Source organism: Narcine bancroftii, chromosome 1 (assembly GCF_036971445.1).
Source record: "Narcine bancroftii isolate sNarBan1 chromosome 1, sNarBan1.hap1, whole genome shotgun sequence".
NCBI lineage: Eukaryota > Metazoa > Chordata > Chondrichthyes > Torpediniformes > Narcinidae > Narcine > Narcine bancroftii.
The window spans coordinates 385,349,008-385,376,014 of NC_091469.1; the positions used below are offsets into that span (position 1 = coordinate 385,349,008).

At 38.9% G+C, this 27,007-nt stretch overlaps 1 protein-coding gene across 8 annotated transcripts in view; it reads left to right on the top strand.

The window, feature by feature from the left end:
• stx17 (syntaxin 17) overlaps nt 1-27,007 on the top strand; it is a 159,125-nt gene that overhangs the window by 23,577 nt on the left and 108,541 nt on the right. For 7 of the 8 annotated variants that reach the window (XM_069913573.1, XM_069913574.1, XM_069913568.1 and 4 more), the window contains one exon: nt 12,023-12,195. In XM_069913573.1, coding sequence (XP_069769674.1) covers nt 12,073-12,195 — 123 coding nt within the window. In that variant the 5' untranslated portion in view covers nt 12,023-12,072. Of the gene's footprint in view, nt 1-12,022; nt 12,196-27,007 lie in introns of those variants that run through there. The other variant, XM_069913575.1, reaches the window with a different exon arrangement.

Consider the following 27,007-nt stretch of genomic DNA (forward strand, 5'->3'; position numbering starts at 1 on the left):
CTTTGACTTGGAGAAAGTGGGATGAGTCAGAAAAGAAGTTCTTGAGGGTAAGGACAAGTTCTGTCAGCTGGAGGAGGGTGGTGGTGGAGGGAGGTTATTGGGTGTGTTGTCTTGAAAGAAACATCTTTATCCACTACTTGTTTTTTAGATTAAATTCGTTAATGGTAAAGTAATTGCAAATTTGTTTTCATGCAAATCATAACGTAATACTTTAGTGAATTTGTTATATTAGTAGATGATATCCAATTATTCTGGAAAGCTGGGGTGGTATCATGGTAAATATGGTAAACTGCACCCAACGTTTTGAACTTTTTCTTTCTTTCTTTGGCTTGGCTTCGCGGACGAAGATTTATGGAGGGGTATGTCCACGTCTGTTGCAGGCTCGTTTGTGGCTGACAAGTCCAATGCGGGACAGGCAGACACGGTTGCAGCGGCTGCAGGGGAAAATTGGTTGGTTGGGGTTGGGTGTTGGGTTTTTCCTCCTTTGTCTTTTGTCAGTGAGGTGGGCTCTGCGGTCTTCTTCAAAGGAGGTTGCTGCCCGCCAAACTGTTAGGCACCAAGATGCACGGTTTGAGGCGACATAAGCCCACTGGCGGTGGTCAATGTGGCAGGCACCAAGAGATTTCTTTAAGCAGTCTTTGTACCTCTTCTTTGGTGCACCTCTGTCTCAGTGGCCAGTGGAGAGCTCGCCATAGAACACGATCTTGGGAAGGCGATGGTCCTCCATTCTGCAAACAACACAATGGACTTGAAATTATTTGCATTGGCCTAAAAACATAATTACACAGTTGTGTCACATTTGTGGCCCGAAATGTGAAGTTAAGAAAACATTAAACACAAGTTTATCAGGTAAACTTCTCTGTGTCGTTTTATTCTCCCGTTTCCTTTGTTCTCTTGCTTGTGTTCTTATCTCTCTCTCATACCACGTGACTTCCGGTACATCTCATAAATATTCATTATCATGACATTCCTCCTTTAATCAGAAATAAACTTTACCTTCACTTACCAATATCCCTCGGAAACATACAAACATCGTAACTAATGGTAATACTATAACTCAACTACATAAAATTTACTTCCTACAGCATTCATACATGCACTTTATGATATAAGATTAAAATACTGTCCCAAAGTTCTTATTAAAACTATGGCACAAAGTCTTCGTATCGTTTGGGCGCTTTCCGGTTTCTTTTCGGCCTGCCTGCGATATTGTCGTTGCTTCTCGGTTGTTCACTCTCAGCGTCGGAAATACTGCTCGCCACGGCTTCGAGTGTTTCTGGCGCTCTAGTCACTTCATCAGGAGTGCTGGTAACTGCCTCTGGAACATCATCAGGTCTCTCAGTTTCAGCATCTCGTATTGGCCTTTCAACCTCTTCGCTCGATGTATCTCTGGACTGGTACCTTTTTACACTTGATACATTTCTCTTATACAGGACTCCAGTCGGAGGCTTGACTGTCACCATACTGCCACTTTTGGATACGACAGTATGATGGTTGATGGTAATAAGGTGTGTCTAGCTTACCACCAGTTTCATGCCTCACTAGAACATTATCTCCTGGGATGATGTCTGAGTACTTGGCTCCACGTTTCGAATCTGTGTACAGCTTTGCTGCACCTTTCTTTTCAGCATCGTGGTCCCTCATCTCCTGGTCATCTCGGATTTCCTTTATTTCTGCCATTTTTGTGTGGATTTGCTGCAGGACTTTTTCCAGTGGTTGCATGAGGCGTTGCTCGATAGACAGCCACATAAGATAGCAATGCTTCTCGCCAATTTTGTCCTTCTGAGTGTGCAATCCTCAATCGTTTTTCAATGGACTGATTTTGTCTCTCTACTTCTCCATTGGCTTGGGGCCATTTCAGAGTTACTTTATGATGGTGGATACCTGTGGTCCTCATGTATTCCGTAAATGTCTCTGAAATGAATTGTGGACCATTGTCAGAGTATAATGTAACAGGTAATCCATATCTTGCGAATATCTCTGCTAACTCTTGTATTGTTTTTTCAGTGGTTGTGGACTTCAACACCACGTACTCATAGTATCTGCTGTAGTAATCTATCACTACCATAATTGATTCACCCGTCGGTGAAGGTCCAAGAAAATCAACAGCTACGTCGATCCATGGACCTGTCGGAAGTTGCGTACTCTGGATCGGTTCTGGCGGATTACTCCTACTTGTGATTTGACATCCGTGACAAGTTTTAACAAATCTCTCTGCGTCTTTATCACAACTTGGCCACCATACCTTGGTCCTGAGGTTTTGCTTGGTACCAACAATGCCTAGGTGTCCTTCATGCGCTAAGGATACGATCTTCGGTCTCAATCTTTGCGGTATCACCAATCTGCAACCTCTCAATACACACTGTCTGATGCAACAAAGTTCGTCTCTAATGGGAATGTAAGCCTTGTGAGTACACTTGTCCCATTGTCCACTCTGTATGCATTCTCTTACTTCCATGAGTTCTGGATCACGTTCGGATTCTCTCTCGACTTCCTTCGTAGTCACAGCTTTCGGTGTTGACTGAATAGCTACGAAGCGTACAAAGCTCTCTGTTTCTGTTCCCAATTCTGACTTGGATTGTGGATCACCATCCTTCACCAATCTGGACAGCGGATCAGCAATGTTTGCTTTCCCTGCTATGTGGATTACTTTATATTTGTAGGGTTGTAGTCTGAGTACCCATCTCTCTATTCTGGCACATGGTTTGGATCTAGGTGGATAGATCACCTCTAATGGCTTATGATCTGTGATGAGTTCAAATTCAATGCCATATAAATATGTATGGAACCTCTCACAGGCCCATACAAGTCCGAGTGCTTCTTTCTCTGTCTGAGAGTATCTTCTCTCCACATCTGATAACGATCTGCTGGCATAGACAATGATTCTTGGTCCTCCATCATGCATCTGGACCAACACGGCTCCTAAACCAACCGGGCTGGCATCCGCTATGACTTTGGTTGATGCCGCCGGATCGTAATATCCAAGAGTTTTTGCATCAGTCAGGCTTTGCTTCAGCGCTGTGAACGCTTTCTTCTGCTCAGATCCAAAATGAAATGGTACTCCTTTCCTGGTTAGTTTCCTTAGTGGTTCTGCCACTGTAGCGAAATTAGGAATGAACTTTGCACAAAAATTAACCAATCCTAGGAAACTCCTCACCTCTGTTGCGTTCTGAGGTGCACGTGCCTCTGCAATAGCTTTCACCTTGGCCTCTGCAGGGTTTAGTCCTTCCCTTGTAAGTCTGTGTCCCATGAAGTCCATTTCTGACACACCGAACTGGCACTTGTTTCCATTCACGGTAAGACCTGCCTCCTGTAGTCTAGATAGTATACGCCTCAACCGTTTGTCATGCTCTTCCTTCGTTGGGGCATGGACTATGATGTCGTCAGAAATGTTGGCAACTCCAGGAATGCCTTGAATCACTCGATGGATTTCATACTGGTAGATCTCCGAAGCTGCATTAATTCCAAATGATAGTCTCTTGTAACGATACAATCCACAGTGAGTCACAAATGTAGTTACATCTCGGGAACCTGGATCCAGCTCTAATTGATGATAGCCCCACTTCAGATCAATTTTTGAGAATACCTTGCTGGTAGTTAGTTCTTGAAGTATTTCCTCCACTGTTGGTATAGGGTGTCGTTCTCTAATTATAGCTTCATTGGCCATTCTCATGTCAACACATAGTCTTATGTCACCCTTTGGTTTGGGCACAATCACTACGGGACTGACCCATTGTGTTGAATGTTCCACAGGTTCAATAATGTCTTGTTCGATCAATTCTTTAATTTTGGCTTCGACTTTCCCATGAAGTACAAACGGAGTTCGGCGCATTGGTTGTGCCTTGGGTTTGACCGTTTCATCTACCGCTAGCTTCAATTGTCGACCTTTCAGCTTTCCTACTCCTTGGAAGACTGTGGGGAATTCTTGCTTCATATCCTCGTATGACTGAATTGAATTGACACAAGCTCCAATATGAAGTATTGCCAGGTCTTGCGCTGTGCTTCTACTCAACAATGGTTCTCCCCTCTCTTCTATGACCATAAACTCTGCTTCGGTGTACTTATCTCCAGCTTCAACAGTTGCAGTAAAACATCCAATGGTCTGCAATGGCTTGGTTGCTGTGTATGGATACAGTTTCTTGGAACACTTCTTTGAGGTACAGATGATCTTTTTCCTTTTCATCTTCTCCCATAAATGTCGATCAATCACATTACTGTCACTGCCTGAGTCTACAATGACCTGAACTGTCACTCCACCAATGATCACTGGGACTTTCTCATGACGTACTTCATTCAACGTAAATTGGTAACAACTCTGTTCCTCCTGGGTATCATCATCGTCACCGTCTATCTGGCGAATGGTATCTTTCTTTCCAGGATACTTTCCTTTCCCCCAGGCTTTGCCTTTGGAAGTTGTACTCTTCCTCTTCTGGTCTGCATTGGACTTGCTTTTGCACTTCTTTGCAAAGTGGTCCTTACCTCCACACTTTCTGCAAACTTTACCTTTGGCTGGGCAATATGGGTCTTTTCCATAGTGACCTCGGTTTCCACATCGATAACACTCCACGTCTTGTGTCGACGCATATCTTGGCTGATTATGGCGATGTGAGAGCCTCTTAATTTGCTGGCTTGAGTTGTCTTTCAGGGTTATGGTATGAAATTGCCCTTTAACAGCCTCTAATGCAGCAGCAATGGTTAAAGCATCGGTGAGTTCCAACTCACTCCCTCTTTCCAGTAGACGTCTTCTGAGTTTATCTGATCTGCAGTGCTGTACGACTTGATCCAATAATTGGTTATCCAAATCAGCTGGCATGTAATTGCATCCAACAGCTAGCTGGCGTAGTCTCGTCACGTACTGAGCAATTGTCTGGCCATCTTCTTGTCTCGTTCTTCGAAACAAATGGCGTTGAAATGTAGCATTCGGTGTCACTACATAGTGTGCATTTAATGCATCTACCGCTTTCCGGTACTCACCCTTTCTTCCAGTTTTCAAAAGTGTCTTAAATGTTTCCCGAACTGTGGGACCAGCAGTGAAAAGAAGTAACGCCCTTCTCTGCGCTTTTTGTTTAACCGTACTGGTATCTAGAAATAGGCCACGACTGCCGGCATAGGATTCAAATTCTTCTAGCCATGCCTTCCACTTCACACTTACAGTGCTTGCATCACCAGTCGGGTCAAAATGAGCAATTCCACTATGTGTTAGAAAGTCACCATCTGCACCAGCCATGAGGAAATATTCCACCCCCAAAAGTACTGAGTCACAGAGAAAATTCTTATCACCTTGAAGTTGTCTGTTAACCTCTGTAATCTTGTTTAGTCTTTAATTTTCTTCAAGCTTCTTTCATCCTCGTCGCCAATGTCAAATTTGTGGCCCGAAATGTGAAGTTAATAAAACATTAAACACAAGTTTATCAGGTAAACTTCTCTGTGTCGTTTTATTCTCCCGTTTCCTTTGTTCTCTTGCTTGTGTTCTTATCTCTCTCTCATACCACCTGACTTCCGGTACATCTCATACATATTCATTATCATGACAAGTTGCTCATTCGAATTTGGTCTTACCCAGCTCAAAAAATCATCCAAATGTTTTAAACTTTCAAAACTTTAACCTTGTGGTATGACATATCATGAGATAGTTGAATCAGAAACTAGGTCCAGTTATACACCTATTTTGGCTTGAATTTAGCATTAACGTTCAGCATCAGCAAATCTGGAGCTATTGGTAAACCATCTGTTCTTTCTATGTATAAAGATTAAATATTTTGGGCCATCAAACTATAACTGATGAAGCAAAATTAAAGTCTCATAATTAGAAACATTTTATGATTCATACTTGAGTTACAAAAATGATGCACTCATATTACAGGTCTCTGTGAATAACTTTTGCTAAAATGATCAAAAAGCATTACAAAAGTAATTTTGTTCCTTTTTACACTAAATTTGATATTTCATTTTTTAATCCATTTTCAAACAATCTAAAATCTTGAAAATTGTTTTCTCAGCTATATTCAAAATGGAGATGCTAATATACTAAGCTGAGGTACACATGGATGTAAGGATCAAAGAGAGGAAATGTAAGATGTGGTAGTGTACGGGCTTTGCAAGTGTGGAAAAGGAAAAGAACTATACGCACACCAAAGCCTTGGAAAATGAGACTGCTTTGCTCTGGCCATCACGCTTTTCTTGGTGTCATCTGCAAATTTGACCACAAAACCATTCATTCCACAATCCAAATCGTTAATATAAATTATAAACAACAGTAGCCCCAAGACCGACCCCTGCGGAACATCGCTTGTTACAGGCAGCCAACCTGAATGTGATCCCTTAGTTTCAACCCTTTGCTTTTTGCCTATCCACCAATTTTCTATCCAGTCTAACAGCATCGCTGTAATTCCATGGACCTTCATCTTATTTATCAGCCTACCATGCAGCACCTTATCGAAAGCCTTTTGAAAATCTAAATATACAACGTCCGCAGCCTCCCCTTTGTCTATCCTACCTGAGATTTCTTCAAAAAACTCTAATAGGTTAGACAGAAATGATCTACCCTTTAAAAAACCATGCTAACTAGGACCAATCCTGTCATGCATTTCCAGGTATTTCATAACTTCATCCTTGAGGATTGACTCTAATATCTTTCCAACCACCAACGTCAGACTTGTAGGTCTATAGTTTCCTTTTTTCTGTTTCCCACCTTTCTTGTACAACAGAACCATATTCGCAACCTTCCAATCCCCTGGAACCTCACCACAGACTCTTGTTTTCTGGAAGATTGTCATCAATGGATCTACAATCTCCATAACCACCTCTTTCAAAATCCACAGCTGTATCTCGTCTGGTCCAGGAGATTTATCTATCTTTAATCCATTCAATTTATCTAGCAAAATTTCACTAGTAATCTTAACTGTATCCAACTCTACTCCTTGAAGCCTCTGTCTGTCAGGGATATTACTAATGTCCTCCATAGTGAATACAGACATAAAATATTGATTTAATTCTACCATATCTTTGTAACCCATTATAATTTTCCAAGCATCGTTTTCTATCGGTCCTATGTCAACACATGTCTCTCTTTTATTTTTATATTTAAAAAAAACTCTTAGTATCTTTTTCTATATTGTTTGCCAATCTCCTTTCATAACTCATCTTTTCTTTCCTTATGACTTTCTTTATTTCTTTCTGTAAGTTTCTGAAGAAATCCCAGTCCTCTGATTTCCCACTAGTTTTAGCTTCCTTGTATGCCCTCCCCATAGCTTTTATCTCAGCCTTCACTTCTTTTGTTAACCACATTGGTACCATCTTTCCTTTGACTAATTTCCTTTTCCTTGGCATATATCTATCCTGCATGCCTTTTATTATTTGTAAAAAATATCTTCCAATCCTGCTCTGTTCCTCTGTCCTGAGCCAGTTCTTTCATCATTACCACCATAGTTTCCTTTATTCCACTGAAAAATTGATACATCTGATAACATTTTTCTCCTTTTCAAATTAGAAATTGAATTCGACCATGTTATGGTTACTGCTTCCTAGAGGTTCTAAGAACTTTAACTCCCTAATGACCTCAGGTTCTTTGCACATGACCCATTCGAAAACTGTGGATCCCCCTGGTGGGGTTCTCAACAAGCTGTTCAAAAAATCCATCGCTCAGGTTCTTTACAAACTCACTCTCCTGCGATCCAGTAAATTCCTGTTTTTCCTAATCCCCTGCCATGTTATAATCTCCTACAATTATTTTGGTAATATCTTTGTGACATACCCATTGTATTTCTGTCTGTATCTCATAGTCCACCTCCTGGCTGGTGTTTGGGGGGTGGGGGGGTCCTGTATATAACTGCCAATATAATCTTTTTGCCCTTGGCATTTATTAATTCAGCCCATACTGCCTTAAACCCTATGTCCCTTCTTTTTAATGATTTAATGTCATTTCTTGTCATCAGAACCACCCCTCCACCTCTATCTTCCTGCCTATCTTTCCTTTAGACTGTGTATCCTCGGATATTGAGCTCCCAATCGCACAATTTTGCAGGCTGGTCCGTGTCTCCGCTCCCGGGCCGCTATACTGTAACTGTGTGCAAGCATATTTGTAGTAAAGCATGAAAGTCTGCAGATACTGTGATTTTTATTAGGTCTCCACCCATTTCAATTCCCCAGCCATTCGCTTGCCAACATGTCTCTCCAGAATCTCTTGCATTGCCAGATTGAGACTACCTGCAAATTGGAGGAACATTTCATCTTTCTTCTGGGCACTCTCCAACCAAATGGCATTATCATCGACTTCTCTTGTTTCTGTTAGAACCCGCACCTTCTTTTTTTGCCCTTTTTCCTTTCCCCTCTCCCCTTTTCCATTTGTCTCCTTTCACAGAGCCAAAATAATTCTCACTTTTCCTCTTATCATATCCAATTAACATCTTTTGACTGTTGATCTCCACTCCTTCCCCCCCCCTCCCCCCACCATTCTTCCCTCTTTCTTTCCCCTGTCTTTAATTCAAATTAGAAAGCTGTTTTTCACTCATAGTTTGAGGAAGGGGTCAGGCCCAAATGCCAGAGATATATCTTTACCTCCTATTGACAATGGAAGTCCAAGTCCCTCCAGCATTTCTGTATTTTGACTTGTATTAAATGAGTCTGAGGAAGTAATAACAGAAAATAAAGACAAAGCGGATGCATTAACAGGCATTTGATCAGTGTTTTCATTATAGGATAGAAGTAACATCTATAAAATTGGAAACTTACAAACACCAGAGAACTGGTACTAAGAAAATTGTTGGAGCTATTGGCTGACAAACCTCTGGGTCCTGATGGATTTCATCTTGGGCTTTTAAAAGAAGTGGGTAGTGAAATAGTTAATAAATTCATTTCAGTTTTCTAAAATTCCTTTGATTTGGGGAAGTTCCATTTGATTTGAGCAGAATTAATTTTTTTTTCAAAAATGGAGGGAAATAAAGCAACAAACCTCAGGCCAATTGGTTATCATGTGTCATAGGGAATGCATTGAAAGCTATTATTAAAGGCATTACTGCATAGCAGGTCACTTAAAAAAATTCAAGGTAATCAGACAAAGTCAACATGGTTTTGCAAAAAAGGAAGGAAAAATTCACAATAAAAAGCTTCTACTTGATTTATCAGCCATTCTTTTTCTCCCATAAATGCTGCTTAACTCACTGAGTACCTCTGGCAGGTTTTGTTTAGCTTCATGTTTGATTCATTGCAGTTCTACAAATATGTGAAATGATATACTTAGGTTTCTAGAAGTGGTCTGATATGGTGTACTATCAAAAATTATTGCAGTATAGGAATGAATAGATGGAATGCAGAAGTTCGGAGTTGTGTTTCACTTTAGAAAATTACTTATAATTTAAGAGATAAATATCATATTGTTAAATATGGAGGCAATATTTACAAACTGTTGGTATTAAAATTTAAATGAATCTCAAACATTCCCTTTCTCTTGTATGTCTTTTTAAATATTTATATGTTTAAAAGTATTGGAAAGTGAAGTACTCTTGTTGTGCTTTTCTTGACCCTCTTTCTTTTTCTTTCTGTAAGGGGTGGGGGATTTATAGGAGATTTTTCTTTCTGTTGTATTTCACTACTTTCTTTTTCATAAAATACCACATTTATTTGGATTAAGTTTGAAATATTGGGATATGTTTGCTAAGTGGTTTTATATTAATAATTTTTTTTTTAAATGATTGCAGAAAATAAAAGCTCATTGTGTAGGAGGTAACATATTGGTGTGGATTGAAGTTTTGCTTAACAAATGGAAACAGGAGACATAAATATTTGTTTTCCAGATTGGCAAAGTGTAACGACTGATATGCCAGAGGAATCTGTTCTGGATCATCAACCTTTTACAGTTTACAATTTGTAAATGTTACTTGGATGAATACACCAAAAATATGATATTTTTGTTGATAGCATTTAGGAAAGTAACTTGTGAAGATAACGAGAGAATAGAGATAGATAGGTTAAATAATTATGTAAAGGTCTAGGTCAAGTGGAGTCTACCGTGGTAAATGTAAAATTGTCCATTTTGTCTGGAAAAGTAATGAAGAAATATATTATCTAAATGAGGTTACAGAGTTCTGAGATGATGAATGATCTGGATGAACCAGTATAAGATTGGAAATGGATGGTTGGCAAATGATTAGGAAAGCTAACAGTGTTGTCATTTATTGTGAGGTAAATTGAATGCAAAACAAGTGAGGTTATGCTTCAATTAAATGCGCGAACTTATGAGATCATTTTAGGAGTTCTGTGTACAGTGTTTGTCTTTATATATAAGGAAAGCTGTTAGTATCCTGGGATGGTGGGGTTGTCTTATGAGGAAAGGTTAGATAGGCTTTGCTTTTATATACTGGAATTTATGAAGCGTGAGAGAGGATTTGATTGAAACAACATCTGAGAGATCTCAGTAGATGGATTTTTCCTGTTGTGGGAGAAACTAGAACGAATGAGATAATGTTTGAAAATAAGGGGTCCCATTTAAGATGGGGATGTGGTGAACATTTTTTTTACTTCTGGGGTTTGTGAATTGGAAGGACAGGATTGGTGTAATAAAACATTCTGAATGGTTGAAGAGGGGGATGGTGTATTGAAGTCTTTCTTTCCATACTGTATATCTCTATGACTATTGGAACTTAAAGTGTGGTGGAAGCAGATTCTTTGGCTATATTTAAGGCAGAGATAAATAGATTCTTGATAAGAATGCAGTGAAAATGATGATGGAGGGTTGGGATATAGGAAGCAATATTTAATTTTAATTTAATTTATCACAAAATACCTAGTACTGTGAGAAGATCTGTGAATAGTCTAACATGTTACTCTCTAACATTCATGCTGCTGTGTAAAGAGCACAATTTACAGAGTATAGGATTACTACACTGGGATGGTGTGGTTAGCTCAACACTATTACAACACCAGGGACCTGGGTTCAACTTCGGCACTGCCAATAAGTTTGTACTTTCTCGTGTCTGCGTGAGTTTCCTCTGGGCACTACGATTTGGATAGAAACATAGAAACATAGAAGATAGGAGCAGGAGTAGGTCATTCGACCCTTCGAGCCTGCTCCGCCATTCAACGAGATCATGGCTGATCTTAAAGTTCAGTACCCCGTCCCCGCCTTCTCTCTGTAACCTTTAATACCCTTATACTGAAGAAATAGATCTAATTCCCTCTTAAATATATTTAATGAACCTGCCTCCACTGCCCTATCCTTCACAATATATGGGGGTTGTAAGTGATTTGAGGTCTTGGGCCAGAAGGGCCTGTTACTGTGCTGTATGTCTAAATTTAATTAAACAATGAAAAGGAATATAAATTAGCACCAAGCAAGGGCTTCATGATAGCACTTTAAACCTGAAGGTGCATGCTTTCACGCTTTTAAGCTTCTTCACAGTGCGAGGAAGGAGAGGACAATGTGTCCAGGGTGTGATGGATCTTTCAGTATGTGGCTGCCTTTCCTAGTCAGCAGGAGATGTAGATGAAGGGGAAGGAAGCATGCCTTATATTGTGAGCTGTATTCACTATGTCTGTAGCTTCTGATCTTGAGCATACCATGCTGTGATACATCCAGCAAGTATGCTTTAGAGGTACATCTGGGTTAAGATTATAGTCAGATCAGCCATGATCTTATTGAATGTCAGAGTAGGTGTGAGGGGCCTATGCCTGCTTCTAATGTGTACATTTGTATGTTTGAATTAGCAATGAATATGATTATGTAAATTAATTCTCACACGCATTTTTATTTGCCATCAATATTTGAGGTAAAGAGAATAAACACATTTTGACATTTTACCTTAATGTAAAATGATATTTCCCACATGAAAGAAGTAAGTTTAAAAATCTAGTATCTTGTGAATATTATAATAATTTGTCAAATAAGATTTTTGCTCTATTGTAGAGATCATAATTTATCACTCTATTGAATGACTGGACTTTTAACTTTATGATGAAAGGTAGATTTTGTGAAAAACCCTGCAGTACCAGTGTTTATCCTTGAACCCATTTTTTAATCTTGTTTAAGGTTCTCATGTATCTTCAACCAAAAGACCCACATTGTCGTTTGGAAACAGAATGGCAGAAGGTCCTGCAAAATTGAGATATCGACGATTGGAATCAGCTATCCAGAAATTTGTTAAAGTTGCAATCCCAACAGACTTGGAAAGGTTACAGAAACACCAGATAAATATTGAGAAGGTTTGTGGATTTATGCAAATGTGTTTTTCTATACATAATTTCATACAGTGGTCTGTTTTTTTAATTGGATTATTAATTAATCTAATTCAAGATCAAAAAACAAAAATGGAATAATTATGAAACATAGTGTAAAAAGTGTGAAACAAAACAAATAGACAAAAGTATTGAAAATTAGTTTTGTACAAGTAATTCTAAACTTACATTGAGGATTGTCACATTTGTGGCCCGAAATGTGAAGTTAATAAAACATCGAACGCAAGTTTTATTAGGTAAACTTCTCAGTGTTTTTATTCTCCAGTTTCCTTTGTTCTCCTGCTTGTGCTCTTAGCTCCCTCTCATACCACGTGACTTCCGGCACATCTCATACATATTCATTATCATGACATCTCTCCTTTAATCAGAAATAAACTTTACCTTTATTTACCAATATCCCTCGGAAACCTACAATGGTTACTAATGGTAATACTATAACTCAACTACATAAAATTTACTTCCTACAGCACTCATACATGCACTTTATGATATCAGTTTAAAATACAGTCCCAAAGTTCTTATTAAAACTATGGCACAAAGTCTTCATATCGTTTGGGCGCTTTCCGGTTTCATTTCGGCTTGCCTGCGATATTGTCGTTGCTTCTCGGTTGTTCACTCTCATCGTCGGAAATACTGCTCACCACGGCTTCGGGTGTTTCTGGTGCTCTAGTCACTTCATCAGGAGTGCTGGTAACTGTCTCTGGAACAACATCAGGTCTCTCAGTTTTAGCATCTCGTATTGGCCTTTCAACCTCTTCGCTCGATGTATCTCTGGACTGGTACCTTTTTACACCTGATACATTTCTCTTATACAGAACTCAAGTCGGAGACTTGACTGTCACCATACTGCCACTTCTGGATACGACAGTAAAGAGTTGATGGTAATAAGGTGTGTCTAGCTTACCACCAGTTTCATGCCTCACTAGAACATTATCTCCTGGGATGATGTCTGAGTACTTGGCTCCACGTTTCGAATCTGTGTACAGCTTTGCTGCACCTTTCTTTTCAGCATCGTGGTCCCTCATCTCCTGGTCGTCTTGGATTTCCTTTATTTCTGGCATTTTTGTGCGGATTTTTCGCCCAAAAAATGCTTCTGCAGGACTTTTTCCAGTGGTTGCATGAGGTGTTGCTCGATAGACAGCCACATAAGATAGTAATGCTTCTCGCCGATTTTGTCCTTCTGCGTGTGAAATCCGCAATCGTTTTTCAATGGACTGATTTTGTCTCTCTACTTCTCCGTTGGCTTGCGGCCATTTCGGAGTTACTTTATGATGGTGGATACCTGTGGTCCTCATGTATTCCGCAAATGTCTCTGAAATGAATTGTGGACCATTGTCAGAGTATAATGTAACAGGTAATCCATAACTTGCGAATATCTCTGCTAACGCTTGTATTGTTTTTTCAGTGGTTGTGGATTTCAACACCACGTACTCATAGTATCTGCTGTAGTAATCTATCACAACCATAATTGATTCACCCGTCGGTAAAGGTCCAATAAAATCAACAGCTACGTCGATCCGTGGTCCTGTCGGGAGTTGCATACTCCGGATCGGTTCTGGCGGATTACTCCTACTTGTGATTTGACATCCGTGACAAGTTTTAACAAATTTCTCTGCGTCTTTATCACAACCTGGCCACCATACCTTGGTCCTGAGGTTTTGCTTGGTACCAACAATACCTAGGTGTCCTTCATGCGCTAAGGATACGATCTTCGGTCTCAATCTTTGCGGTATCACCAATGTGCAACCTCTTAATACACACTGTCCAATGCAACAAAGTTCGTCTCTAATGGGAATGTAAGCCTTGTGAGTACACTTGTCATTGTCCACTCTGTATGCATTCTCTTACTTCCATGAGTTCTGGATCACGTTCGGATTCTCTCTCAACTTCCTTCGTAGTCACAGCTTTCGGTGTCGACTGAATACCTACGAAGCATACAAAGCTCTCTGTTTCTGTTCCCAATTCTGACTTGGATTGTGGACCACCATCCTTCACCAATCTGGACAGCGGATCTGCAATGTTTGTTTTCCCTGCAATGTGGATTACTTTATATTTGTAGGGTTGTAGTCTGAGTACCCATCTCTCTATTCTGGCACATGGTTTGGATCTAGGTGGATAGATCAGCTTTAATGGCTTATGATCTGTGATGAGTTCAAATTCAATGCCATTTAAATATGCATGGAACCTCTCACAGGCCCATACAAGTCCGAGTGCTTCTTTCTCTGTCTGAGAGTATCTTCTCTCCACATCTGATAACGATCTGCTGGCATAGGCAATGATTCTTGGTCCTCCATCATGCATCTGGACCAACACGGCTCCTAAACCAACTGGGCTGGCATCTGCTATGACTTTGGTTGATGCCGCCGGATCCAAGAGTTATCTTGTTTTTGCATCTGTCAGGCTTTGCTTCAGCGCTGTGAACGCTTTCTTCTGCTCAGATCCAAAATGAAATGGTACTCCTTTCCTGGTTAGTTTCCTTAGTGGTTCTGCCACTGTAACGAAATTAGGAATAACTTTGCACAAAAATTGACCAATCCCAGGAAACTCCTCACCTCTGTTGCGTTCTGAGGTGCACGTGCCTCTGCAATAGCTTTCACCTTGGCCTCTGTATGGTTTAGTCCTTCCCTTGTAAGTCTGTGTCCCATGAAGTCCATTTCTGAAACACTTGTTTCCATTCACGGTAAGGCCTGCCACCTGTAGTCTAGATAGTACACGCCTCAACCGTTTGTCAAGCTCTTCCTTCGTTGGTGCATGGACTATGATGTCGTCAGAAATTTTGGCAACTCCAGGAATGCCTTGAATCACTCGATGGATTTCATACTTGTAGATCTCCGAAACTGCATTAATTCCAAATGATAGTCTCTTGTAACAATCCACAGTGAGTCACAAATGTTGTTACATCTCGGGAACCTGGATCCAGCTCTAATTGATGATAGCCCCATTTCAGATCAATTTTTGAGAATACCTTGCTGGTAGTTAGTTTTTTTTTTTTTTTGTTTTTTTTTTTTTTTTCACACCATAAATCACAATAGCCATGATATACACTTTTTCTTTTCCACACATTTACAGTGACTTTTTCTCCCTCCCCCCTCCCTCCTCCCAATCCACCCCCCCATCCCCCCCCCCTCATCCATTTTAGTTATACAATCTAGGTTGCATTAATTCAGTTAGACAATGTTGTCATTCAACAAAAATACACCAGAAATTCTACTGAGTCCATTCTTTTCTTTTCTTCTCCTTCCATCAACTTAGGTAATGTTTGTTCCCGGTAGGTTTTCGCTATTGTATTTAATGTAAGGCTCCCATACTTGTTCGAATATTTCAATATTATTTCTTAAACTATATGTTATTTTTTCTAATGGAATACATTTATTCATTTCTATATACCATTGTTGTATTTTCAAATTATCTTCCAATTTCCAGGTTGACATAATACATTTTTTTGCTACAGCTAGGGCTATCTTAACAAATCTTTTTTGTGCATCCTCCAAGTCAATTCCAAATTCTTTATTTTTTATGTTACTTAGGAGAAAGATCTCTGGATTCTTTGGTATATTGTTTTCTGTTATTTTATTTAATATCTGATTGAGATCATCCCAAAATTTTTCTACTCTCTCACATGTCCAGATTGCATGAATTGTTGTTCCCCTTTCTTTTTTACATCGAAAACATCTATCAGATACTGTTGGGTCCCATTTATTTAACTTTTGCGGTGTAATGTATAGTCTGTGTAACCAATTATATTGTATCATACGCAGCCTCGTATTTATTGTATTTCTCATCGTTCCAGAGCATAACTTCTCCCATGTTTCCTTTTTTATCTTTATATTTAAATCTTGTTCCCATTTTTGTTTAGTTTTACCATTTGTTTCCTCATTTTCCTTTTCTTGCAGTTTAATATACATATTTTTTATAAATCTTTTGATTAACATTGTATCTGTAATCACATATTCAAGGTTACTTCCCTCTGGTAAACTCAAGTTGCTTCCTAATTTATCTTTCAAGTAGGATCTCAGTTGGTAATATGCCAGCGCTGTATCTCCCGTTATATTGTACTTATCTCTCATTTGTTCAAAGGATAAGAATCTACTTCCTGAAAAACAATTTTCTATTCTTTTAATCCCTTTTTTTTCCCATTTTCTAAAGGCAAGGTTGTCTATTGTAAAAGGGAGTAGCTTATTTTGCGTCAATATTAGTTTTGGTATTTGGTAATTTATTTTATTTCTTTCTACATGAATCTTCTTCCATATATTGAGGAGATGGTGTAATACTGGAGAAGTTCTATGTTGTACCAATTTTTCGTCCCATTTATATAATATGTGTTCAGGTATCTTTTCCCCTATTTTATCTAATTCTAGTCTCGTCCAGTCTGGTTTTTCCCTTGTTTGATAAAAATCTGATAGGTACCTTAATTGTGCGGCTCTATAATAATTTTTGAAGTTTGGCAATTGTAAGCCTCCTTGTTTATACCATTCTGTTAATTTGTCTAGTGCTATCCTCGGTTTCCCCCCTCTCCATAAAAATCTCCTTATTATTTTCTTTAACTCTTTGAAGAATTTTTCTGTCAGTTGTATTGGCAATGCCTGAAATAAGTATAGTATCCTTGGAAAAATGTTCATTTTAATACAGTTTATCCTTCCTATCAGTGTTAGTGGTAGCTCTTTCCAATGCTCTAAATCGTCCTGTAATTTTTTCATTAGTGGATTGTAATTGAGTTTATATAATTGGCCTAGATTTTTGTTTATTTGCACACCTAGGTATCTTATTGCCTGCGTTTGCCATCTGAATGGGGATTCCTCCTTAAATTTTGAGAAATCCGCGTTATTCATAGGCATTGCTTCACTTTTATTTACGTTTATCTTGTATCCCGACACTTCTCCATATTCCTTCAATTTCTTATATAGTTCTTTTATTGATAGTTCTGGTTCTGTTAAGTACACTATCACATCATCCGCAAACAGACTGATTTTATATTCCCTGTCTTTTATTTTTATTCCTTTTATATTATTATCTCTTCTTATCGATTCTGCTAGTGGTTCTATAGCTAGCGCAAACAATAATGGTGATAGTGGGCATCCCTGCCGCGTTGACCTGCTTAAGTTAAATTGCTTTGATACATGTCCATTTACTGTCACTTTCGCTAACGGTCCCTTATATAATGCTTTAATCCAATTAATAAACTTCTCCGGTAAACTGAATTTTTGCAATACTTTGAACAAGTAATTCCATTCTACTCTGTCGAAGGCCTTCTCTGCGTCTAAAGCAACTGCTACTGCCGGTGCTTTATTTCCTTCTACTGCATGAATTAAGTTAATAAATTTACAAATATTGTCTGTTGTGCGTCTTTTTTTGATAAATCCAGTTTGGTCTAAATTTACCATTTTCGGTACCTGTTCTGCTAATCTGTTCGCTAATAGTTTAGCTATTATCTTATAATCTGTGTTTAGCAGAGATATTGGTCTATATGACGCTGGTGAGAGTGGATCTTTCCCTTGTTTTAGTATCACTGTAATTATTGCTGTTTTACATGAATCTGGTAAGTTTTGTGTCTCATCAATCTGGTTGATTACATCCAGGAGGGGCGGTATTATTAGGTCTTTAAATGTTTTGTAGAATTCTATTGGGAGTCCATCCTCTCCTGGTGTCTTATTATTTGGTAAATTTTTTATTATCTCTTGTATTTCTACTGTTCCAAATGATTCTGTTAATTTATTTTGTTCCTCTATTTGTAGTTTTGGTAGTTCAATTTTAGTCAAAAATTCATCTATTTTCCCTTCTTTCCCTTCGTTTTCGGTTCGGTATAATTGTTCATAGAATTCTCTGAAGTTTTCCTTAATTTCTTTTGGATTATATGTAATTTGTTTGTCTTTTTTCCTTGTTGCCAATACCATTTTCTTAGTTTGCTCTGTCTTAAGCTGCCATGCTAGGATTTTGTGTGTTTTTTCCCCTAGTTCATAATATTTCTGTTTTGTCTTCATTATATTCTTCTCCACCTTATATGTTTGTGGTGTTTCATATTTTATTTTTTTATCCGCCAATTCTCTTCTTTTGGTTGTATCTTCCTTTATTGCTAATTTTTTTTCTATGTTTATTATTTCCCTTTCCAACTGCTCTGTTTCCTGATTATAGTCCTTCTTCATCTTGGTTGCATAACTTATTATTTGCCCTCTAATGAATGCTTTCATTGCGTCCCATAGTATAAACTTATCTTCCACTGATTCCGTATTTACTTCAAAGTACATTTTTAATTGTTTTTCAATAAATTCTCTAAAATCCTGTCTTTTAAGTAGCATGGGGTTTAATCTCCATCTATACATTCTTGGAGGGATGTCTTCTAGCTCTATTGCCAATAACAGGGGTGAGTGGTCCGATAATAGTCTAGCTTTATATTCCGTTTTCTTAACTCTCCCTTGTATGTGGGCTGATAACAGGAATAGGTCTATCCTTGAGTATGTTTTATGTCTAGTCGAGTAGTATGAGTATTCCTTTTCTTTTGGGTTTTGTTTCCTCCATATGTCCACAAGTTTCATTTCTTGCATTGATTTAATTATAAATTTGGTTACTTTGTTCTTCCTGTTAATTTTTTTCCCCGTTTTATCCATATTTGGATCTAAATTCAGATTGAAATCCCCTCCTATTAGTATGTTCCCTTGCGTATTAGCTACCTTCAAAAAGATATCTTGCATAAACTTTTGATCTTCTTCGTTAGGTGAATATATATTAAGTAGATTCCAAAGCTCTGAATATATCTGACATTTTATCATAACATATCTCCCTGCTGGATCTATTATTTCCTCTTCTATTTTAAATGGCACATTTTTGCTAATTAATATAGCCACTCCTCTTGCTTTTGAATTATACGATGCTGCTGTTACATGTCCTACCCAATCTCTCTTTAATTTCTTGTGCTCCAATTCAGTTAAGTGTGTTTCTTGGACAAATGCTATATCTATTTTTTCCTTTTTCAGTAAATTTAGTAGTTTCTTCCTTTTAATTTGGTTATGTATTCCATTAATATTTAGAGTCATATAGTTCAGCGTAGCCATTTTATATTTTGTTTATCTTCTCTTTCCGTTTTTCCATCATTACCTTTCCTCTTTTTCCATTTCTGTTTTCTTATTTTCAACTTTTTACCAGACAACATTCCTACAACATCCAACATTTTCCTTATTCTCCTATTTCTATCTTCTTTATCCCCAATCTCCCCTTCCCCTCCTGAGTTGCCCTTTATCCCTTGTCGGACAACCACATCTCCCCTCTCCATTTGGATTTGCGAATCCACTCGCAAGCGTCAACTGATTTTGCAGTGACCGCTCTTTTCCCCCACCCAGCCCCCCCCAGAAAAGATTTCGTTTTTTATATGTCACAAAGGTCACTCTTTTAGTTCCCTCCTTATTCTCTCTATTCCATTACCTTCCCTTATTAATTTTTGTCTATACTCTCTATGTTTTCCTCTAATTACAGATACTTTCACATATGCCCATTGTCTCTATTCACTCTTATACCTCTTTACCCGCATACATATCAATCGTGGTCATTTTTACCCTCCTTACCCGTCTTCATCCCTCAGTCTATTTTTGTCTTTACCCACATACATATCAATCGTGATAATTTTTGCTCTCATTACCCGTCTTCATCCCTCAGTCTATTTTTGTAATTGTTCTGCAAATTTTCGTGCTTCTTCTGGATCCGAGAATAGTCTGTTTTGTTGTCCTGGAATAAATATTTTCAATACCGCAGGATGCTTCAGTGTAAATTTATATCCTTTCTTCCATAAAATCGCTTTTGCTGCATTGAACTCTTTTCTCTTCTTTAGGAGTTCAAAGCTTATATCTGGATAAATGAAGATTTTTTGCCCTTTATACTCCAGTGGTTTGTTGCCCTCTCTTACTTTTTCCATTGTCTTCTCCAGTACCTTTTCTCTTGTAGTATATCTTAGGAATTTTACTACAATAGATCTTGGTTTTTGTTGTGGTTGTGGTTTAGGGGCCAATGCTCTATGTGCCCTTTCTATTTCCATTTCTTGCTGTAGTTCTGGACATCCTAGGGCCTTAGGGATCCATTCTTTTATAAACTCCCTCATATTCTTGCCTTCTACATCTTCCTTAAGGCCCACTATCTTTATGTTATTTCTTCTGTTATAATTTTCCATTATATCTATTTTTTGGGCTAGTAATTCTTGTGTCTCTTTAGTTTTTTTATTAGATTCCTCCAATTTCTTTTTTAAGTCTTCTACCTCCATTTCTGCTGCTATTGCCCGTTCTTCCATCTTGTCCATTTTTTTCCCCATTTCTGTTAAGGTCATATCCATTTTATTTATTTTCTTTTCTGTGTTGTTTATTCTTCTTCTTAAATCATTGAATTCCTGTGTTTGCCATTCTTTAAATGACTCCATGTATCCTCTAACAAGAGCAAGTACCTCCTTTACCTTGCCTTTCTTTTCTTCTTCTATTTCCCTGTACTCTTCCTCTTCCTCTTCTTCTTCCTCTAGGTTGACCATCTGTTGTTTCTTTGCTGCCCTTTCCTCCTCTTCTTTCTTGTTTCCATTGTCTTCTGTGGTCTCTTCTTGCTGCAGGTGTTCTGCAGCTGTCGTTGCCGGCTGTGGAGATCGACTCCCCAGCTGGTCCCCCCTCCCGTCGGTGTGTTTTTTTTCATGCGCATCGCGCATGCGCGAGGAGTCGCGCATGCGCGGTTGCGCACTTTTACTCGGCTCTGTGAGCCATTGTTGTAGTTCTCTTTCTACCGACCTGAGGTAGTGGGGTCTTCTCTCCACAGCGGGCCTCTTCGGACAGGTAAGGCCTTCACCTTTTTCCTCCGTTGTCTTCTCTTCCTCTCTTCTTTCCGTTGATTTTGATTTTTCTCCTTTTGTCTCCATCTTCTTTCCACCTTTATACTCACTTTTCTTTAACTTGTATTTCTGTGCCTTTGTATTTTCTCTTGTTTTTCCCGACTTTTCTGGAGAGGGCTGGAGTTCACCGTCCGGCCACTACTCCATCACGTGACTCCTCAATCGCTGGTAGTTAGTTCTTGAAGTATTTCCTCCACTGTTGGTATAGGGTGTCGTTCTCTAATTATAGCTTCATTGGCCATTCTCATGTCAACACATAGTCTTATGTCACCCTTTGGTTTGGGCACAATCACTACGGGACTGACCCATTGTGTTGAATGTTCCACAGGTTCAATAATGTCTTGCTCGATCAATTCTTTAGTTTTGGCTTCGACTTTCCCACGAAGTCCAAACGGAGTTCGGCGCATTGGTTGTGCCTTGGGTTTGACCGTTTCATCTACCGCTAGCTTCAATTGTCGACCTTTCAGCTTTCCTACTCCTTGGAAGACTGCGGGGAATTCTTGCTTCATATCCTCGTATGACTGAATTGAATTGACACAAGCTCCAATATGAAGTATTGCCAGGTCTTGCGCTGTGCTTCTACTCAGCAATGGTTCTCCCCTCTCTTCTATGACCATAAACTCTGCTTCGGTGTACTTATATCCAGCTTCAACAGTTGCAGTAAAACATCCAATGGTCTGCAATGGCTTGGTTGCTGTGTATGGATACAGTTTCTTGGAACACTTCTTTGAGGTACAGATGATCTTTTTCCTTTTCAACTTCTCCCATAAATGTCGATCAATCACATTACTGTAACTGCCTGAGTCTACAATGACCTGCACTATCACTCCACCAATGATCACTGGGACCTTCTCATGACGTACATCATTCAATGTAAATTGGTAACAACTCTGTCCCTCCTGGGTATCATCATCATCACCGTCTATCTGGCGAATGGTATCTTTCTTTCCAGGATACTTTCCTTTCCCCCAGGCTTTGCCTTTGGAAGTTGTACTCTTCCTCTTCTGGTCTGCATTGGACTTGCTTTTGCACTTCTTTGCAAAGTGGTCCTTACCTCCACACTTTCTGCAAACTTTGCCTTTGGCCGGGCAATATGGGTCTTTTCCAAAGTGACCTCGGTTTCCACATCGATAACACTCCACGTCCTGTGTCAACGTATATCTTGGCTGGTTATGGTGATGTGAGAGCCTCTTAATTTGCTGGCTTGAGTTGTCTTTCAGGGTCATGGTATGAAATTGCCCTTCAACATCCTCTAATGCAGCAGCAATGGCTAAAGCATCAGTGAGTTCCAACTCAATCCCTCTTTCCAGTAGACGTCTTCTGAGTTTATCTGATCTGCAGTGCTGTACGACTTGATCCAGTAATTGGTTGTCCAAATCAGCTGGCATGTAATTGCATCCAACAGCTAGCTGGCGTAGTCTCGTCACGTACTGAGCAATTGTCTGGCCATCTTCTTGTCTCGTTCTCCGAAACAAATGGCATTGAAATATAGCATTCGGTGTCACTACATAGTGTGCATTTAATGCATCTACCGCTTTCCGGTACTCATCCTTTCTTCCAGTATTCAAAAGTGTCTTAAATGTTTCCCGAACTGTGGGACCAGCAGTGAAAAGAAGTAACGCCCTTCTTTGCGCTTTTTGTTCAACTGTACCAGTATCTAGAAATAGGCCACGACTGTTGGCGTAGGATTCAAATTCTTCCAGCCATGCCTTCCACTTCACACTTACAGTGCTTCCATCACCCGTTGGGTCAAAATGAGCAATTCCACTATGTGTTAGAAAGTCACCGTCTGCCCCAGCCATGAGGAAATATTCCAGCCCCAAAAGTACTGAGTCAAAGAGAAAATTCTTATCACCTTGAAGTTCTCTGTAATCCTCTGTAATCTTCTTTAGTCTTTAATTTTCTTCAAGCTTCTTTCATCCTCGTTGCCAATGTCACATTTTTGGCCCGAAATGTGAAGTTAATAAAACATCGAACGCAAGTTTTATTAGGTAAACTTCTCAGTGTCTTTATTCTCCAGTTTCCTTTGTTCTCCTGCTTGTGCTCTTATCTCCCTCTCATACCACGTGACTGGGATCTTTACATGTATTTGAAGCTTTATACTTGTGCTTTTTTGGATTAAATGATGAAGATTGGATATAATGCTGAATTATTTATCCTTACATAAAAAGGACAATTCAAGTTCAGCCATTTGCCATCCAATCATTCTACTCTTTATCCTGAGAACAGTAATGGAAGATGTCATGGACACTACTATCAAATGCTCCTTACACACCAGTAATCTGCTCAATGAGGCCCATTTTAGGATTTGCCAGGACAGCTCGGCTCTGGACTTCATCGTAGCCTTGAGTCCAAACATGGACCAAAGTGTTGAATTCCAGGGTGAGAGTGACCGGCTTTATGGAAGCAATTGAGTGTTTCTGGCATGATGGTAAAATCATAGTCAATGTGCATCAAGAATAAAATATGTGCTGAAGACACAAATATTGTATTTATTGGACATCAATTGACCTAGCCCCAGGATTGTAATCTGATCTGGAAAAGGCTGGACAGGCCAAGTTTGTATCTGTTTGAGTTTAAAAGAATGATAGGGTACTTGAGTGAAACATATAGCATCCTGAAAGGTCATGCCAAAGTGAATAGAAAGAAGATATGGTAGAACATAGAAGTTACAATTTTAAAATAAGAGCTGCCTATTTAAAACAAAAATGAAACTTCTTTTTTTTCTCTGTGTTAATACGTCTTTGGAACTCTGTCAAAATGCAGTGGAAGCAGAGTCATTGAATATTTTTAAGGCAGATATTTGTTAAGTAAGGGGATGGCAGTGAAAGGATACGTCATGTAGAAAAAGTTAAGATTGGCCATCACCTTATAAATGGCAGTGCGGCTTAAGGTGGCATGTGGTCTACTTCCTCCTCCTAATTCATGTATAGTTGTGTCTTGGATCCAGCCATCTGGATCAGAAGACAACTGAATCAGAGAATTACATATTATCATGACAGCAGCAGGTCAAAGAATGGATATCCTGCAATGAGTGACTTACCATCTGACACCCCATAAATACTATCTACAAGGTACATCAAGAGCAAGGTAGCATGGTTAGAGTAGCGGTTAGCACAGTACAATGACAGCACCTACATGCTGGCTAGTGGGGAGGCTATAGTATAATCTGATCAAAATAAACATCATCCTATTTCTCAGTTCAGGACATATAGCATCACTAGACAATCCCCAGGAGCATCTTCTTTAACTAGTCCTTTAAAAAAAAAACATTAAAAATTGTATTTTTGCATTTTTTTTTGAGTATTTTTAATTTTTTTATCCATGCATGTAATAATAGCAAAATACAATAATCAATTATTAGTGTAAATTCCATTACACATGATGGTATAAAACCCCCCAACCCCATCCTCCTGCAAAGAATCCCCAAATAAAGAAAAGAAAGAAATAATGATAGATAGAAAGAAACAAGAAAAGAAAGGAAATAAAAGATAAAGTAAAGAAAAAAAACCAAAAAGAAACCTGATTGCCAAGAAGCTACCACCCACCACACGGTTCTAATCATTTAGATTTTGTAGTTCTTCCAAGGATGTTAACGAGGTTCTCGAAGATTAGGGAAAATATCTATAAATTAATTCATGCAATTTGTAAACACGGGTGCCAAATTTTCAAAAAATACATCATATTTATTTCTTAAATTATAAGTAATTTTCTCAAGGGGAACACAGCTATGCATTTCTGCATTCCATCGCTCCATTCCTAGATGAGAGTCCAATTTTCACATTACTGAAATACATTTTATTGCTGCTTATGCAATCTTTACAAATTCTTTTTGATATACAGTTAATTTTAATATCAGTCTTATCCCTACAATATTACCTAATAAAAACAACATTGAATTTTGTTGAAATTTAATTTCTGTAACTATTCTTAAAAAGTTCACAAATTTATCCAAAAAGGTCTTACTTTAGGGCAGGACCAAGTAGTGTATAAAAAGGTACCTATCTCCTGGCTACATCTAAAACATCGATCTAATAAATCTGACTTCAATCTATTTAATTTCTGCGGCATAAGATATAATTGATGAATAAAATTATACTGAATTAATCTATATCTAATATTTATTGTATTTGTCATTAACTCTGACCAATTTTGTTCATCAATATTAAAATTTAAATCTGTTTCCCATCTCTGTCTGGACCTATGGATCCCCTGCTTAGGAGTTCACTTTTGCAAAAAAATGTACATGGCTGAAGTAAATTTCTTTTCTGTCTATTATGAATCCACTTCTACAGATAATTTGTAATATAAAGACATTGTTGGACCCAATTTATCTCTTAAGTATGCCCTTAGTTGATAATAACAAAAAAATGTTTGTTTTGTAACCCATATTTATTTTTTAATTGTTCAAATAACATTAAATTTCCTCCTTCATAACAATCTTCTATATATCTGATTCCTTTATGAGACCAAATATTTAAAAAATAATTATTCATTGTAAATAGAATAAGTCAATTTTGAATCAGAGGTATTTTAGATAGCACAAACTCCTTTGTTCCAGTTTTAGTGTTTATCTTATTCCAGGTATTAATCAAATGTTTCAGCAAAGGGATTTCTCTCTCACCCGATATTAATTTTGATTCCTATTTATATATAATGTCTTCTGGTATTCTTTCTCCTGATTTATCAATTTCTATTTTAATCCATGCTGATTTCCCTCTTCAAAAAATGAAGCAAGAAACCTCATTTGAGCTGCCTTGTAATAATTTTTAAAATTTGGATGCTGTAGGCCTCCTTCTTCAAATTTCTCTGTTAATTTATCTAAAGAAACCTTTGACATCTTATCCTTACAGAGAAATGTTCTTATATATTTATTTAATTCTTGAAAAAAACTTTTGTGTTAAGAGTATTGGCAATATTTGAAAAAGATACTCTAGGGAATATATTCATTTTAATACTGCCCAATAATGTTATTGGCAACGCCACCCAGTTATTCAAATCTTCTCCAATTTTTTTAAGTAAAGGTGAATGTGTGGCGCTTGAGGCAGCTAAAGAAAAACACAGTCACCACACCGAAGATCGTTAACGACTGTTTATTCAAACTCAGTGCGTGCCCCTCTAAGGGCAGCTCGGGCTTAGTCACCATGCGTGTGGTAACGTCATAATTACTGCACAAGGTGCGCGCTGGAAGGGAGACTGGAGTCAGAGAGAAACCCTTGACGATGCCATCTCCCCATGGCTGCCCCGCCACGTGGCGAATCATGTGGGGCCAGTTCGTCATGAGGATGCGCCGCCACACAACCCCCGCACAGAAGCAGCTTTGCGTCCTGAAGCTTTGGCGGCCAGCCCTGGCACTTGGGCACGGCCGTCTGCACCAGCTGGGATAAGTCCAAATGAGCAGCTTTTAAGCGGTCCACAGTAAAAAGTTCTTCCTTTCCCCCCACTTTTAAGGTGAAGGTCCCACCTGACCGCCGGAGAACCTTATACGGCCCTTCGTATGGGCGCTGCAATGGGGCCCTCTGTGGTCCTCTCTGGACAAATATAAACTTCGCCACATCCAGTTCTTTGGGTCATTGGGATGGTCAGGTGCCGTGGTGTGATGAAGGTGGCGGGGTTAGGTTGGCCAGTCTTTTGCGGAGGTCCGCGAGCTGCTCACCTTCATTGTGCATTGCTTCGGCCTCTGGGCTGAAGAATTAACCTGGCAGGGAGAGTGGCGCGCTGTAAACCATTTCTGCCGATGAGGCTTGCAGGTCCTCCTTGGGTGCCGTTCTGATCCCGAGGAGGACCCAGGGAAACACGTCTACCCAGTCGGGTCTGGAAAGTCTTGCCATCAGAGCAGACTTCAAGTGTCAGTGGAACCTCTCTACCAACCCGTTAGACTGTGGGTGGTAGGCCATAGTCTGGTGAAGTGTTACCCCTAGAAGCCTTGCC